Below are 17,752 nucleotides of genomic sequence, written 5' to 3' on the forward strand. Positions count from 1 at the left end.
CGCCTAAACTCTGACCCGGAAGCACTTTGATCAGCTCCAAACAAGAAGATGTTCAGTTAGCCGGTGTGTTGACGCTAACCGAATCGGGAAGTTGCAATATTATTCTGACAACTGGACTTGACAGAAAATATGCGAAGTATCAGTTGTTTGCACTGGACGGTTACTGTTTCCGGGTTTCTTTTTCATTAATATCGAAAGGCATATACATACTGACGCTAGTTAGCTTAGCTTTGACTGCGTTACCGAGGCCAGTGAGCGACACACTGACCAGTTATAAAGTGGATGTTTAGCACCAGACCGGGTTGGTACCGAAAGTGGGTCGTGACGTGTATTGAATTAACCACCAAAAAAACTAATGTTCTTGAACTTTACCGTCACGAGCAAAGGTCCGTGCTAAAAGCGCAGGTGGAGGTTGGATTTGATGGTATAGCTTAGCAGTAGGTTAGCCGAAGAGAAAAGTGCAGTCATGGACGATTTTAGCTCGATCAGCCTGCTGTCCCTTGCGATGCTGGTGGGATGTTATGTGGCCGGGACGATACCTTTAGCGGTTAACTTCTCAGAGGTAGGTTTGTGACATACATATGCATGTAGCTAACTTTAGCTACCAAGCTATCATAAAATGGACTGAACTTTCAAACAATAAGAAGCTACTGTGCTTAAGGTCTGGGTCTCTGACTTTGTTTAGGAGAAGTTGAAGCTGATCACTGTGCTGGGAGCAGGGCTGCTCTGTGGGACTGCACTTGCCGTGATCATCCCAGAAGGGGTCCATGCACTTTACGAAGAAATCCTTGAAGGTAGGGTTCCTTGGGGGAGATGGAAGGTTTGCTCAGATCATGAATGGACAGACAATTAAGAATTAACTACTGTATCAATAACTGTAAGACAATGTAATAGTCGTGATTTTTTACGGACTGCAATATCTTTGGATTGTGCACGTTTGAAGATAAGCTCATTCGGTTATTTTAGTCTATGGCTCAGAAAACTAGTAATAATGCCTTTCACAATCAGCCGGGATGTGCTACAGCTCTTAAAAATACGTGTTCCTTAAGCTAAGAAATACATGGATGAGTTGCAAAGCTCAGGGCATCCACTGTCATATTGGTTTATTTCTAATGTACAGTGTGTTTCAGAGGCTGCCATGGTGAAATAGTCAAATAAACATAAATAAGTGATAAACGTCTCTCCTAATTGTAGATAGATTAAATTAGTTAGCCGGTTAATTATCAAGAAAGGACACCAAGTTTTCCCTTTGTGTTGTTTTGCTGCTTTTCTCTTTGATGTGTAATGTAAATGTAATCTTTCTTGGGTTGGTAGTCAGACAAAACAAGTTGTTTAAATACTTCCAAAAGTGATCACAATTTCAAATGAGAAGCAAATTGTTTTGCCCCCGCCACACACAATTTTGGCTGCTTCCTGTAAGTTAAGAAAAAAAAAATCTTGTTAGAAGACCTTGAGCTAATAATTGTTTTGTGTTGCTGATGAAATGTATTTATTTATTTTATCTGTTACTTGAATAAACTGTACAAGGTGACATACTCGTACTGTTTGTTTTGTTTGACTGACAATACAAAACCCAAAGATATTCAGGTTTTCCATCATGTTGAATCAACTTGTTAATTTCTTTTATGTACATTTAACAGCAATGTAGATTAAACAGTTGATTGAACCTTTTTACAGATAATTATATGTTACATAATTGATTAGTCATTCTACTGAAAGTACTGAGTAATTGTAACTTTCAGGGGTGCATCTTTCCTGAGTGTCTGTTCTTTCCTCATTTCCTGTCTGCTTCTTATTTTATGCACTTTATAATGCAAAATCTAAAATAGTCTTTAGATGTTTGTGACAGCGCTGGATTCCTTCATGCTTGCAACAGGCTTAAACTGAAATATACCAGAGGAAAATTAAGTAGAGAGCATGTAGACCAATGATATGTGCTTGTGTACATTGTAACAGTATGAATTTTATTTAAACAGAGGAAAGTAAAGTGCAACATCATGAAATCAGTTTCTGCCAATTTCTGACTTATTGTCATTTCCATATCAGTATTTATAGCAGTATTTATGATGGTCTCTGTGCTGTGTGATGGAATTTTAATTTTACATTTCTTTGGTTCTGATGCATTAACGTATTTGTGTCTTTATCAGACCATTTTTCTGCTGATTTTTCTCTTTCAGCAGGTGGACACCACAGTCACGGCCAGTCTGCAGTTGCAGAAGCTTCCGAGGGAAAGGGTGAAGCAGAGGCAGCTCTTAGTGCTAGTGGGAAGCATGAGCACAATCAAGAGCAGCTCCATGCCTACATTGGAGTGTCTCTGGTTCTAGGCTTTGTCTTTATGCTACTGGTGGACCAGATAGGTAGTTCTCATGTTCACAACACTGAAGGTAAGCATTCAAATAGCCTTAGCCAGAGTTGGTTAGGGAAAAGCAGCAAAAGCAGCTTCGTCATTAGTCTCTTCTCATCTTATTCTCCTCGAAAAATAAGATTGAATTAAACCCAAAACACATCCAAATGGCTCAACTGCTAATTCTGTTTTCCCAGATGCACCCACACTCTGCACTGAACAATTTTAGAGATCTTTATTTAAGCTGATAATACTCTTCAAAGTCTGCCAATGTTGTGGTGCTGTTTAACTCGGTGTGGACATAGTGGTCCATCAAGATTATTGATTTGTTTCCTTGCCACAAACTGTTTGAGTTGTGTATGTGTGTTTATTTATTTATTTATTTATTTTTGGTTGGTTGGTTTAGATCCAGAGGCAGCAAGAGTTGCTTCCTCCAAAATCACCACCACCCTGGGGCTTGTGGTCCATGCTGCAGGTAGGTCTGATTTAATATCGTCTGATAATGCTACTGTACACAAAATAAATATTAAATAATATTTAATATTAAATTATATTATATTAATTAATTATATTAATATTTAATCATAAATATTAAATATGTATTTACATTTGGTGGAACTCATGAAAAAGATGTAATTTTATTCTGTACCTGAGTTTGTGTTACTTCAGAATACTATGAATTTAATTAAGCTTTAAATTGTTTTAATTTGGAAAATGTATACACAAATGTTACTTTTCAGTTCAAACAGTATTAGTTTCTTTTTATTACAGTAGTTTAATCCAGATTTTATTGCTGTTTTAATGACGAATCATTGCTTTTAAGTGTTCCAGTAGTTACTGTACCTTTCTGTTTTTTTTTTTTTTGCCTGCAGCTGATGGTGTTGCATTGGGTGCTGCTGCCTCAACCTCTCAGACCAGCGTTCAGCTCATTGTCTTTGTAGCTATCATGCTGCATAAGGTAAATATACATCATATATAATGCAGTCAGTGGTTGATTTTTTTTTTTGTTTGTTTGTGTGTATACGTATACTGGCATCTTAAAAATAAAGTTTGATCAGGCCTGTGAAAAACTAACAAGCCCAGTGATTCAGTAGCTTGTAGAACTATCTTTAGATGTGATAACTTCAGTAATTATTTTCTGTGTGACTTTATTAGTCTCTCATAGATTTGCCAGATATTTTCCATGTTGAGGTCTGGACTTTGCAACACTTTGATTCTTTTTTTTCAGTCATTCTGTTGCATTTTCCAGTGTCTTCCAAGCTTTAGTTGTCAGACAGATGGCCTTACATTTGACTCTTGAATACTTCGATTTGTTTACCAATGACTGCAAGGTGTCCAGGTCCTGTGGCTCCAAAACAAGTCCAAATCATAACTTCTCCACCACCCTTCTTCATTGTTTGTATGATCTGTTTTTTTCTTGATATGCTGTGTTTGATTTTCTCCAAAACAATGTGGCGCTGTGCATTATGGCCAGACATCTCCACTTTAGTCTTGTCTATCTAAAGGACATTGTTCCAGAAGTCTTGTGGGTTGATCGGATCCAATTTTGGTAACTTAAGCAAGGCTGCCATGTTCTTTTTAAAGAGAAGATTCCTTCTGTTAGCAACCCTTCCACAGAACCTATACTCATTCAGTATAGGTTCTGTGTTTAACATTTAAAATTGTGACTGAGGGCTGTAGAGTCTGAGATGTAGCTCTTGGTTTGTTTGTTTTTTGCAATCTATCTGGGCACTGTACAGTCTGACCCTGAGATGAATTTGCTGTGTTGTCTATGTCTAGGAAGATTGTCTGATATCTTGAATGTTTTCCTCTTGTGAATAATCATTGTCACTCAAGGATGATGGATATGTTTGCTTGTTGTTGTATAAAAATGGACCTACAACCCTTCCTAGACAAACAGTTGCTTCTGCTGCTGATCGCTGCAGAGGAGCAAACTGACAAAACAGCTGCATTTATAGAGGTGCTTACACTTAATGATGATCAATTACTACTCCTCCATAAATCCTAAGGAAGCAGTAAGGGTGTCTTTAATTTTTGCAGGCCTGCAAATGAATTAAATTTAAGTACAGCTACTGAGTTTATAATACACAGAGGGTTTTTTTTCAGCATTAATTTACAAATTAACTGGTAAAAGAATTGATTGTTGTTTGCTGCAGTAAATTGCTATATAAACTCTTCTGTTTTGTTGATTGTAGGCGCCAGCAGCATTTGGTCTTGTATCCTTCCTAATGCATGCCGGTCTCGAGAGAAATCGTATCCGCAAACATCTCTTGGTCTTTGCCCTGGCAGCGCCAGTCCTCGCCATGCTCACATTTTTAGGTCTCAGTCAGGTAATTATTATATTTTTGCACTGATCTGTTTTCATTTTGCTAGATGTTTAGTTTTCAGTGTTAACTGTTTGGTACAATACAGTACTTTGAGGATCTAGATATCCAGCTGTCATCTTACTAGTCTGTATTGTGATTTTTACACTACTGCCCAAATACTACAAAGACATTATTTCATCAACACTGGAGTCACTAGAAAAGGAGAACTTTAAGCTTTACACTGTTCTTGTCTCTTCCCCTCTTAGAGCAGCAAAGAAGCACTGTCAGACGTCAACGCCACAGGTGTCGCCATGCTTTTCTCTGCTGGCACATTCCTCTACGTGGCAACGGTCCACGTTCTGCCTGAGGTGGGGGGCGGCGGTCACAGCCACGCTCCTGCGGGAGGAAACGGAGGGAAGGGACTGAGCAAGGTGGAGGTGGTAGCTCTGGTGCTGGGCTGCCTCATTCCGCTGGTGCTGTCCATCGGTCACCATCATTAGACCCACAGCTCATGATGGATTTTAGATGGGTGTACAGGAGGAAGAAGCTGAAACAAAGACTTCAATCACGGTGGATTCAGATGTCTTATTGCTTGGTGTCTGTTAATGGATCTTGTGCAGGGACTTCTTATGACTTGAAAATGAACTCGAAGCAGGGAACGAGTGAAAATCAGAGTTGCTCCAGTGACAACCAGTGCACATGATGACATTTTATCTAATGACACTGACAACAAAGTATAATGCATCTACTGTATGTATGCATTAATTCCACCAGAAATCATTTTTTTCCAAGATGCCAGAGGTGGATCTTTTAGATGAGTTCATTTAGGTCACTGTGGATTTTTCAGTGTTGCGTTATAGTGCTCGTCCAAGTCGAAAAATAGCCCTGATTTCATTAGAGACCTTTTACTAGATGGCAGTTGCACAGTGAGATTTAGTCTTGATTAAACTTGTGATATCTCAAAAGCAGTGAAACTCACTTTTTTAAAAATAATTGTATAGAGTGTAGATAAATTAGTAACAATACTGATGGATTGGATCTGATTAAGTGCCATATTAGCAAGCCTGAAACAGATCTCTGAAGAGGATGGCCCCCAAACAACACTGGCTTGTACAAGATGTTTTCTTCTTGCCAGAGGTCATGTTTTCACAGTAGGTCAGACAGATTAACCAGCAAGATGCTTGTAACAGTTTTTCCGTGGCTAGTGAGTTTGTCTAGCAAGTGGAGTGTCCGGCACCGCTAGAGAAATCATTTGTAACAAGCTCTTTGTTTATGCGACACAGTTTCCTTTAAATCCTGCATAACGACAAACACAACTAGCCTCCCATCTGAACATCAACTGTCACTTTTCTTTAAAATGTCTTTAGTTTATATTTAAACTTGGGATAAGTCTGTGTTGTAGAGTGTTTTCAGGTGGTGGAGGGATTTGTCTTGCTCGAGGGCATTCATTGGGTAAAACTTTTTTGGGCACAGGAGAACAGACCTGTTAAAGATTGTTTGAGGAGAATTTTATTTGGGTTAACTCTCTATTAAGTAATTATACTTACAACAATAATCACCAAAAAGGTGAAATTGAGGCCAGGTCACTTCTTTGCCAGCAGTGCAACCAAGTCTGAAATGTGTACAGAGGGTTTGTCTTGATCATAAAGGTGCTCGTTATGTTATTCACGCACCAAGATCTGAAAGTTAGAGGGTCCCAAATGCTGCTCTGCCTCAGTTACTTCTCTGCTCCAGCACCATTAAAATGTAAGTAGGCTGATTTTGGATATCCTCTGTATCACTGTGCCTGCTCACAGCAGAGCTCGCGTGTTTGTATATGTATGTATACTGTACAAAGCAACTTCTTCCCTCCACAATCATGGGGATTTCCTGTGTGAGACAGAACTGCTTACTCTCAATTACAGTTTCTTTTTTTTCTATGTTGAACTTTTGGACATCGACGAACTCGTCTTCGCAGTACCAACTCAACAAGCTACAGACTGACTTGAGGGGTCTTTGATTTATGTATAAATTTAAGGCTTTTACACACGACCTGTGAATTAATTCTAACTTGTATGAGAAGAAGCACGCCGTGTTGTTTTAGGCTTTATTTTGTTTGTTTTGTTTTTTGAGTGACTGTGACAGAAGGTGGGGTGAAATTGCATGCAGACCAGAAGCTGCATGACTCTTTTGTTTTTTTTCTGAGAAACTGTTTGTGCGTACTAAAGGGAACTGGGAACCGTCCCCCTCCACTGTGATGCTTGACAACTTGGCACACTAGTAGGCAGCCTCATTATGTACCATTATATCTCTGTAACTTGAGTTACTACGGCAATCTACAGCTTTTTTTCATCCCTTACAGAAAACCTTAAAACTTAATGTGGGGTCTGGTTTGTGGCTTGATTAAATTTAATTAACATTGCAGGGAAAAAAGCTTTATGATGGTTAAATAGCCTCTTTAAAGTTTGGAGACTAGAGTTGGCTGCAAGATATCTCTTTATAACTTCTTATTCAGAATGTAGTTTGTTCACACATGATCCCATCAGTTTCAAAAGTATAAATTTTAAAAAAAAAATTTTTTAATTAATATTTCAACTCGAGGCTTCATCATCTTTTCCAGCCAAAATACTGGGGTTTAATTGGCTGAAGGCACATCCCCTTCAGATTTAAAATGATCTAAATGCATTTCATGATTAAAGATAAAGGCTCATATTGGGGCTGATTATCTCAATCAAGGGGGGTGGGGATATCAGGCTGATAGTTGTATAGTTAATTTCGGTGGAGGTCGGTGTGAATCTGTTTTCTTTTCCTATCATTCCTAAAGGGGTCTGCCTTATTTCCATACTTTGATTGTAAAAATCAGTTGTAAAGGAGCGTGTTTTATGATGACTAAATTAAAGTTTTTTTAATTGGTGATGATGTCTGATCATTTAACTTACAAACATAATGGGTCAGTAACATGTTTTGACTTTGACTTTAGAGTCTGAATAAAATCACAGAGGTTCAGACTGCAACTGTTGCCTTACAGTTACACAGCATTTATCTGTCCTGGATTTCAAGGCTGAACTATCGGTATCTTTATAATCTTCCGTCCATCCACTCGGACACATGTTCTGTAAATGAATCTGATACCCGTGACACTAAAGCTATACAACAACTGTTCTGACTCTTCATCCTCTTTAATAGAAAGTTGTGGAACCATGGCTTTCCTCCTAACTCACTGCTAGGGTGCAGGATGGACTGATGGAGAGACTGGAGAGTTCATACCTGCCAATAACTGGAAACTGCTCCTCTCTGCAAATACTGTAATCCGAATAACAGCTTTTACTGGCTGGAATATATCGACTGGCTTCAGATTTAGCAACTCATTCCTAAAGCTTCTCTCCCTCCCCCATTGCCTTCCAGTATCCCCCCCCCCCATCCTGTTTTCATCATCGCTGTGCAGTCAGTCTGCCTCCAGCTGATGAGCGTATTGGCAGCTGCATCGTTCCGCCCTGCTGAGTTATTGGGATTTGTTTTCTGCTTTTCCTGCTTTGTATTGAAGCTGTGCCTGCAGCACCTCTATGTGTGTATGCGTGCGTGTATGTGTGTGTTTATCGGGTGTTGCTGGACTAATTGTTATTGAGTGATTGCATTGTGCTTTGTTTATTTATTTTTATTTTATTGATCGTTTTTGTCCCACCTCCCAGGGCGAGGGAAGCCACAGAGGATGTTCTCGTCTTCATCCAGGAACTCTCGGTTTTCGCCCTGGTCATCAATGGAGCAGTCAGACTCTGAATTGCTGGACATCAGCACCAAAGTGCAGCTGCATGGCGTGCTCTGGAAGAGGCCGTTCGGTCGGCCATCAGCCAAGTGGTCGCGCAGGTAAGGGTGAGGTGTGACTAAGTTGTTGTTTTGTTTTGATCCTACAGCTAAATGTGATCAATTCTCTTGATGCCTCAGCTTTTTCTTTAGTTTGCAGGCTGCCCCTTGACAGCGACAAAACAATCATGTTTAGGAAGTGGTTAGAATTTTCTCTCCTGTATCAAAGTCTGAACTAAAAGTTTGAATTAGCTGTGTTGTATTTAGAACTCATTTATTGGCTGTTACAGCTGCAAAATAAAAATTCTTGCATACTGAGAGAAAATGAAACCTTTTAATTTGCATTACAAATTGTAGGTAAAACATCTGGAGTAATTTTTCCCTATAAATTGACAATAATTGTTTTATTTATTATCTTTTATGAATGCTTATTGATTAAACTTCTTTATTTTTAATCCCAGAAGAGAGCAATAGGATTTTGTAAACTGTACTTTGACATGTTTTGTATTAGAGGATTGCTTTATATAATAACAGGAAATATTTATCCACACCCGCATTTTCAGTATATCCTGAGAGCAGTTTAAATTTGGTCAAAATGCCTGGATTGATATCTTGAGTCATGGTAATGCTCTTAGTTTACATAACAGTTAAAACGACAATATACGGTGGATCCAGAGAGTCCATTTGCAGCACACCATTTGTAACCTATCCCAGCTGCTTGTGTCATAAAGGTCGCTAAAATTTTCAGTAAGTGCTTCTTTGGATTTCTGTGCTAAATTTGGTTTAGTAGGTTTTATTGTCGTTACCAGCTGTTTAATATAAATCTCCCAACCAGTGGGATGAAATGTATGTAAAAGACTTATCAGCCTTAAGTGTTAATAGTCCAGCATATTCCACAGCTGCTTTTAGGGTGAAAATTAAATAGTTTAATGAAAGTCAGGACGAGTATTACACATTTGGATGTGTTGTAGGAGATTTTTCTAAAGACAGGAACATCTTCTAGTGTTGGAAAAGTAGGATGTATTCATACTAGAAACTAAATGTTAACAATTTATTCACTAGTTTTGATTAATTTCTAAAATAAATATATCTCTTAGTCAGTCATTTCCGTTATGAGTCCCACCCAAACTCACAAAGCCACTCCCTAAACTAGTGCAGTATTGTGCAAAAGCCTTGAGTTATTATTCATTTCTTTATATTTTGTTTCCAAGGAATGAGACTACAAGGCTTTCTGAAGGTCTTTCAGTGTTTTTCTGTATTGTGATGAAATGCTGTGTGTTCACACTGACCTATGAATCATTCAAACATTGAATGATGAACTAATGCTGAGTTTACACATGACAAACAATCTGGCAAAGAACTATTTTTACAACAACAAAGTGCCGCTACCTGAAAAGTTGTTTAGATGGTGTGCAGCATGTCCTGTGAGGAAACTGGACAAATTGAGGACAAAAGAGGACGTGGTAGGCCTAAAGCTTTATCTGTACTGTCTGACAGTCACATCCTTAATAGGGAAGAAAATCCAGCAAAGACCTGACATGGTACCTGAGAGATGCTTCTAGCCGTGCAGTTGATCCATCTACTGTTTACTGAAATGGTCTCAGTGGTAGAGCGGTTGTCAAGAAGCCATTTTTAAGGAAGGAAAACAAAGAGAAAATGCTGGTGCGTGCCAAATTAAATAAAAACTAGACTGAAAATAAGTCGAAACAGGTCTTTTGGAGTGATAAATCATACCAAATATTTTTCATGTTAATTTCAAACTTGTTAGAATTGCACAAACTCTGTTTTTGTTCTATAGACTCTATTTACATGTGTGTTTGCACATTTTTCAATAAATAATTGTACCTATTTCCCATTTTCCTAACAAAATATAAAGGCAGGCTCAAGACTTTTGCACAGAACTGTAAATGAACTAATTTTCTTGTGTCTCTTTTTATATGTGTCAGATTTAATTTAATGTAATGACTCTTTGAAACAAACATCCTTATTTTAAGAAGGCTTTATCATTCCAGTGTGTAGACCTGTTTGCAGTACTCTGATTAACAGATCGATAAATGGGATTATGTTATATAACAAAAACTGGTTTAAAATGGTTTATTATATATTATATTCATCCAGATTATACTTATAGTATGTCTGTAATAATAAAACATGTGCTCTCACAACACTCTAAACTTAATTTTACATTTTAATACATAAAAAAAATGATTCCACTCTTGCCACACATTTCTCTGTGTTATGATTGGTGTGATGAACAGACTGATGATTGGACCGGTGGACTTAGGAAAAATATGAATATTCTTCTTAATGCTCCAAAAAATAAAATGGACAGAAAACAGCAGCTCATACACAAAATAACTGTACTCGTCACTGCTATTTAACCCAAAGCAACTCAACAGTTGTTTAAACACAAACTTTTTCAAAACCACAAAATTATTTAGTGCAGCAGCAGTAAAAGAAAATTGAGTCCCTAGGCTGAGTGTGTTAACATAGCATGGATTCAGTAATGAGAAAGTAAAGATATTACAAAAGACGTGTGTGCAATAAGACTGAAAAACTTGCATAAAGAGAAACGAGCAGAGAAAAGTGTTAATGGGTTATCAGCAAAAACATTTTTATATTCAGTCAATCGAGTGACTAAAACTTAGAGCGATGCCAGACGTTGGTTCCTTTTAGCCCCACAGAACTCACTCAGTCTTGCTTTCATTGTTTCCTTGGTACAAAGATTCTTCATCATCAAAGACAGCTTCTTGCTCTACTATGCAGAAAGTGAGAAGAGAAACTTTGAGACCAACAGGTACTTCAACATTCACCCCAAGGTGAGCAGCTGCAGTATCTCTGGTAACAATAACAAAATTGAGCAAAAGTTAGAGATGTGCTTGTTTTCTGATATTTTAGTTTAGTTTTGAAAGATCAAATGAACTCAAATGACCAAAAAAACAAAACCTTTTCCTGTCTTAGGGAGTCATTCCTCTGGGAGGATGTGTGGTGTCAGCAAATGAAGACTTGGGGATGCCCTTTGCCATCATCATCAACCTTGAAGATTTCTCTGTAAGAACAAAAATCTTTTCCCATTACATTATAAATGATTGCAAGTTTAAATCAAATTTAAAATAAGCTGGTGGACACCAAAAACTAAGCTAGAAATCCGTATGCCAGGATGAAGTACTCTAAAATAAGGTAGATGTTAATTATTAATGTTGTGGTTACAGTTTTTTTTTCTACTGCCCCCAAGTGGTTAACAAACTAATGTCACGTAAGTCTAAAACTTGTCATCTGTGAAGCTGCGTGTGGAGAAAAAGCTGCACACAGACAACACGCAACAACAAATTTCTACAAAAATAAACATGTCAAACAACTTGCACATAGTTAACTGACTGGAGCTGTAGAGAGACACACTACCAGCACCGCCCCAGCCAAAATTCATTTTACAGCATGAAACGATCATTTATTAGCTGCTAACATGTAAAACACAGTGTGTCTGGCCCCCAGGGCACCATAGTGCTGGCTGCTGAGTCTCAGGAGGAGCAGGTCCAGTGGATGGAGATGCTCCATGAGTCAGGGAAAGTGTGAGTAATTCATTTACTTCATTCAGAATGATTATTTTTGAGACACATTTCTTCTGCTGTTAAAAACATGCTTCCTTTGTCTGCTGCAGCTTTTTAAAAGCATTTGAATGTTTTAATTTTGCTAATAGTGCTTTGATTTTCTCAAATCACTGCATCTTCCCAACAGCACATGGAAAAATGCACAGCTGGGGGAAGCGATGATTGAAAGTCTGGAGGCTCAGGGCTTGCAGCTGGCCAAAGAGAAGCAAGAATACCTGGGTAAGCAGGAGAAAGGTCATCTGAATAAATTTACCTTTCAAAGGTCTTACAAGTGAAGGCAGGGTATTAGCAATATATTTATTTCTTCTTCCAGATAAACTGATGGAAGAGACTGAGGAGCTTAGTCATCAACGAGCTCAGAGAGAGGTGAACTTTCAAGGATTAAGAGATTAGTATTGATTTGTAAATAAACAAATCATTTAAGTTTTATATGGAGATGATAAAATGAAAGATGCAGATGTAGTAGTCACCTTCATCATGAGATCATTGATGTGTTATGTTTTAATAGTTATGCAGTTTGTTTGTTCATGCAGGAGCTGGAGCGTCTGAACCAGATCCTGGAGGAGGAGAAACAGAAGTTTGAAGAAGTGGTCGTGGAGCTAAAGGCGGAGCAGGAGCAGATCAAACTGTACACACTCAGCCTTGATACGTTCAACTTAATTCTCCATGCTCAATCATTGTAGTGGTGCTGATTTAACGCAGGTTAAATACGGTTTTATCCCCATCTCTTTGTCTGTTTTGTTTTACTTCCACGTTTGTTCGTGCTGAACTGCAGCGACCTGGATGGCACAGCTCAGTCCCTGAAAGGTGTCGAGCGTGAAAAAGAAGAGCTGAGCAGCTTGACGGTCACACTGCAAAAATCCCTCGAGGTATTTAATTGAAAACCTATTCCTGTATCATACAGGAATCGACGACACACTACATGATTTCAGACCACCTAATCCACCTTCTAGCTTATCCGGGGGTCAGGTCACAGGGGCCACTCCCCAGCTCCAGAGGTCTACACATCACCTCTACTACTAGCTACTTTACTCTGAACTGAACTAACTACTTTAAAACCGCAACCTCCTCAAGTGTTGGTCAGGCGGGGATGATGATGATACCCCCCTGATGTCCTGGCCGTAGCATGTGTGTTGTACCTCATGTAACTGGGAGAGCAGGCCATGAGACCCTTCTCCCGAATGGACCCTAACTGGATACAGTTATCCTCAGCCAGGACTCGAACTTGCGACTACCGCTCCAAAGGCGTGTAGTCTCACTACCACGCTATCCAGCTGCTTGTTATGTTTTTGTTGTTGTTGTACTTAGTGCTAAAATAACTTCAGGCAGGTTTAAAACAGTATGTTGGACACAATAAACAAAGTTGATTTCAATGAAAAGATTCTCACTTGGCTTATATGAAGTATTAAATAGGGGATTTTAAAAAATGTATATGTGACAAATCAACTTTTTTTTTTTTTAAGTAAGCAAAATCTGTATCTCTCCTGTTTTTCATTTTTCATCAGGAGCTGTCCCAGGAGAAACAGCGAACGCTGCAGCTGCTGGGAGTAAAGGAGCAGGAGGAGAAGGAGGCGGAGGTGGAGAGCTCAGAAAAAAGCTGCATGGAGTCTGAGGACGGTGACCTGCTGCAGGACCTGCATCACATTGAGGAGCAAATGAAGATCCTGCTGAAGGAGAAAGATCAGGCTGAGGATAAGTGGGTGTAACCTCAAGAGCAAACGATTACTGGCAGAGCATTGTTGGAGTCAGCAAGGAATATTTTAGGATTTTTATTTCTCTGATTCTTTTTAGAGGGTACATCAAATAAGACCATGTTCTGTTTTGATATTCTTTGACTGATGAATCATACATCATACCAGGATATCACAAAAAACAGTCTGACAGGGAACTTCTATAATAATGTATTACAGGATGTAACTCTTAGTGGAAATGTGTATTGATCCTAAAAGAACCAGCAGATTGATTGGCGGCCGTAAGTGAAGTTTTACAGGCAGCTGTTATTGACTGTGTAGCACTAATGTTCAGTTACAAAATGCTAAAACCTATAACATTGCATTTTCCGTATGCTTGACCTTTACTCAGCCATTTTTCCTACGTAACATTTGGACTGACAGCAGTATTTTTGTCACATGAACACTATGTAACATAATCAGACTGAAAACATTCTCATACATTGCTTCGCTTGTTGTATCACGCTAGATATGTTGGATCACATTAAATGTAATATAAAGGATGCTGCTGATGAGATTTTAAACCCTGCATGCTCATGAATGGATCTCACAACAATGTCTACTAACTGTAGATGCATTTTTGCTTTTTTATACTCGTCTACTTATACAGTGTTTGCCCCTTTTCATACTCGTATCACGATGAAAGTATATATTTTCTCAGTTTTATTTGACATTCAGGAATTCATTTAATTCCACAGATAGAAAACAGAAATAAACCATGGAACATAATTATTCTGTAAGGAATACTTTGAACCTTTGGGATCCAAAACCTCAAAAACTAGTTCAGTAAATACATTTTAAGCAGATACTAAATACTCATGGATAAATTATCTTTAAACAAAAAATCCAGATCTTCCCAGAAATGACCTGAGGTGTACATTCATGTGTCTCCTGTAGAGCTCAGTGAGCAGCATGACCGTAAGAAAACTGACAGATGCATCCACCATACAGGCAGTGTTGTTTAAAAACCCACAGACCAAACCCTTCCTTTAAGTTGGTCGGGTTTTGTGTGTGCTTCCTTTTTAATGTTGAGTGTGGTTTCTTTTATTCAGGATCAGGGAGAATGAGGAGCTGGCTGTAGTCCTGCAGCAGGAGAGGGAGTACTACTCGTCTCAGGCCCGGACGCTGCAGCATTCGCTCTCTCAGCTCAGTGTGGACAAGCAGCAGACTGAGGCTGAGCTCAAGGTAACACGGTGTGACTCAGCAGCTCTCAGCCTGCATGTTAATGAAACACCTTTTCAAAGATCACTGCGTTAATCCGCCAGCAGACTTTAGTCTTTAAATGTAGTTTGAGTGGAACTTTTTTTTCTCTCACAACTTCCAAAGAATTTAGATATTTAGATGAGTCTGTGTATGTATTGATGTGTGACACTTCAGACCCTACAGCATAGCTTGCTGGAAACATAATATCATATTTTAACACCTATAACAACAGTGTAGCATCTTGTAACAACTGCATCACAACTGCTACAGACTCTGTAAAAGTTACTCAAATGCTTTTTTTTTTTTTTTACATTGCATCCAAATGCAAGACAAAAGTGCAAATGTAAATTTATATTCACATAAAAAAAGATAAGAAAAATAAGCTAACTTTTTCAATAACTGTTGCTAAAAGAAATGACACAATATAAGGCATCTGTCTCACAAATTATACATTACTGAGTGGCTGTATAGCAGCAAAATCACAGCAGGAAGTCAATTACACTGGTACAGCTAGCATGTATTAGTGTTGTGGAATTAAATGGAATAAATCATAATTTTTTTTTTAACAGTCATGACATCTCAAAATATATAAATATTCTAATAATTACATTCCTTTATTTATGTTGGCCAATTAAAACATTCTGAATGTAAAATCCTCATAAAAACACCCTTAACGCCACTAAAGACTTAGAAAGAGTGATGATGACATCCTGTCAGTTGTTTCTATTGCATCCTGCCTATAATCAGCTGGCTCGCCCATCACACTCAGTCTGATCTCCCTGACTTTAAAGTATGCATTGCATTGACGGGGTTTCTCACTCTCATTTGTTGTCTAATTTCTCTGTTTGAAATTACATTTGTTTTCTGCCTGCTTTGCTTAATCACCTTAGTCTACCTGCTCAGACGGCTCCTTCTGCATCCCTGTTTCTCAGGCCTCAGCTTAAGTTGATTATTTGTAAAGTGCAGATGAGCAGTTTCAGATGCAGAATACCTACATGTGGAATAGCCTAACACTATAGATGTCTACATAATTGAGTTTTACAGAGATGTTTTTGGACAAAAGCTAACATCAATCAATATTTATTCTGTTTAAGTTCAATTTTCAAACTCGCATCAAAAACACATCAGCAACTGATCAGGATACTATGGACTAAAAATCCTCTACAGTATAGGTCTTAAATAAACTTGGCTTTCTATTCCCCCTTTTGCCCAGGCAGAGATAGAGTCTCGGATGGAGCTGGAGAGGAGGCTAAAAGAGGCTGAAGAGGCTCTGCAGAACTTGGAGAAAGGCCTGAACTCACTGGAGCGTAGCAAAGAGAGAGATGAGAAGATGAAGGGCGACGTCACGCAGCTGAGGAGTGAGTGCATGCACTGTTATCCGTTTGGATGTAGTTATCTGGTCAATATATGATGCATTAAGTGCACTGAAAAATTCAAAGAGCTTAAGTCGGTTGTTGGAGAAATCTGACTGTGGCGGTGGATCATGCACACGCAGAACAAGGGATAGTCGTTTTATTGCCATGGAAACTGATTTAATTTGGCACTTCTCACACCTCTGTGACTTTGTATGTTCACTAGAAAATATGACTCAATCATTTCTTATTAAATATTCCAGTAGACAAAAAATTTACTAGATAAATGTACTAGAACTGATTCTGTAATTTTTTTTACCACAATGCCATATTTTAACCTGTCATTGTAAGTTTCCAAGCTACCACTAAGGCATGAAATCAGGACCCTGCCTGAGGGTACATGTTTGAAGGCAGAGCATCCTCTTTATAACGAATGCATCTGATTGTGTGTATCCAGGGTTCTTTGAGGAGTGTATCTGTGCAGCAGAAATTGAGGCAAAGCTCCCAGCCATAATGAAGAATGCAGTATACCTTCACAAAGCTGCTGCGCGCAGAATTAAGAGCTGCCGAATCCAGAGGCGAGCTTCGAAGCGTCACTGGTGTAAGTAATATCATGAAATAATCATCATAGCATAATAAAGCACCAAAGAATCATGCTTCTCAAGTCCCTACTCTCAGGTACATTTGGCTCTCTCTGTGGAGTGTTTAAGTTTTCTTTCTAAAGTGTTCAAAAATCCAATGCCATTTTATTGAGTTTCTACTTGTATTACGGTTACAGACTGTTAAATAATAGTAATTATTTTAGGTTTTGCCATAGAGTCTGAGAAATTGTTTAGTTAATCTTTTTTCAGAGCCCCAGTTACCAGTCCAAAAACCCCAGATCTCTGCCTAATACTATTTATTAAAAAAATCAAGAAAAGCAACACATTGTCTTCGTGACAAATGATTAAAGCAATACATTTCTGAAATGTCGTTGTCCCAAATGGAGCACTCCATTGACTGAGCTCCACATTTCATTGTCTCGCTACAGTGAAACACTCCAAGTCGTTCGCTGTAGCCAACGCTGACGGCAGCATCGAGGAGCTGAGGGAGACCGCCCGACGCCTGACCTCGGACAGCAGCTTCAGAGAGAGCGTGTACAAGATCATGGCTCGCAAGGACGCCACAAACATAACAGACGTCTGAGAGGAGATAGAGCGAGGTAAAAGAAGAGAAACGGTCCTTAGCTTCACCTCAGTCTCAGAGTCACCCAGAGATGCTGTTACCAAACCCATCATTAAGATGCTGTAAATGAATGTGCACAGAAAGCTGTGTTATTTGAAACCATGACAAAGTTTTAGTTGATCAGTCAAAATTTAAAAGATTAAATATAAGACCACTTTTTCTGTTCTCTCATGGTCTGATGGGTTTGTTGTCTTTTAGACTCAAC

General features: G+C 38.7%; 2 protein-coding genes across 3 annotated transcripts; both read left to right on the forward strand.

Moving 5' to 3' along the window:
• Positions 1-7: 7 nt before the first annotated feature.
• On the forward strand, positions 8-7,543 carry slc39a9 (solute carrier family 39 member 9). Of its 2 annotated transcripts, none has more exons than XM_085390656.1 (7): positions 8-562; positions 686-794; positions 2,181-2,384; positions 2,751-2,819; positions 3,217-3,302; positions 4,540-4,674; positions 4,917-7,543. In XM_085390656.1, the coding sequence occupies exons 1-7, from the start codon at positions 467-469 to the stop codon at positions 5,148-5,150; spliced, it is 933 nt and encodes a 310-aa protein (XP_085246782.1). In that variant the 5' UTR covers positions 8-466; the 3' UTR covers positions 5,151-7,543. The 2 variants fall into 2 exon arrangements, with proteins under 2 accessions (XP_085246782.1, XP_085246781.1); XM_085390655.1 differs by having other exon boundaries at positions 10-562; positions 2,178-2,384.
• A 490-nt stretch (positions 7,544-8,033) lies between these two features.
• plekhd1 (pleckstrin homology and coiled-coil domain containing D1) lies at positions 8,034-17,732 on the forward strand. The gene is made up of 14 exons (XM_085390649.1): positions 8,034-8,194; positions 8,319-8,493; positions 11,156-11,249; positions 11,392-11,481; positions 11,923-11,999; positions 12,166-12,257; positions 12,352-12,404; positions 12,572-12,666; positions 12,814-12,907; positions 13,544-13,734; positions 14,821-14,953; positions 16,185-16,329; positions 16,781-16,924; positions 17,354-17,732. Exons 2-14 carry the CDS (start codon positions 8,339-8,341, stop codon positions 17,506-17,508), a joined length of 1,518 nt encoding a protein of 505 aa, XP_085246775.1. The 5' UTR covers positions 8,034-8,194; positions 8,319-8,338; the 3' UTR covers positions 17,509-17,732.
• The last annotated feature ends 20 nt before the right edge of the window (positions 17,733-17,752 follow it).

This window comes from Rhamphochromis longiceps, linkage group LG19 (genome assembly GCF_057381845.1).
Source record: "Rhamphochromis longiceps isolate RC_006_pf linkage group LG19, R_longiceps_female_GT1.1, whole genome shotgun sequence".
NCBI lineage: Eukaryota > Metazoa > Chordata > Actinopteri > Cichliformes > Cichlidae > Rhamphochromis > Rhamphochromis longiceps.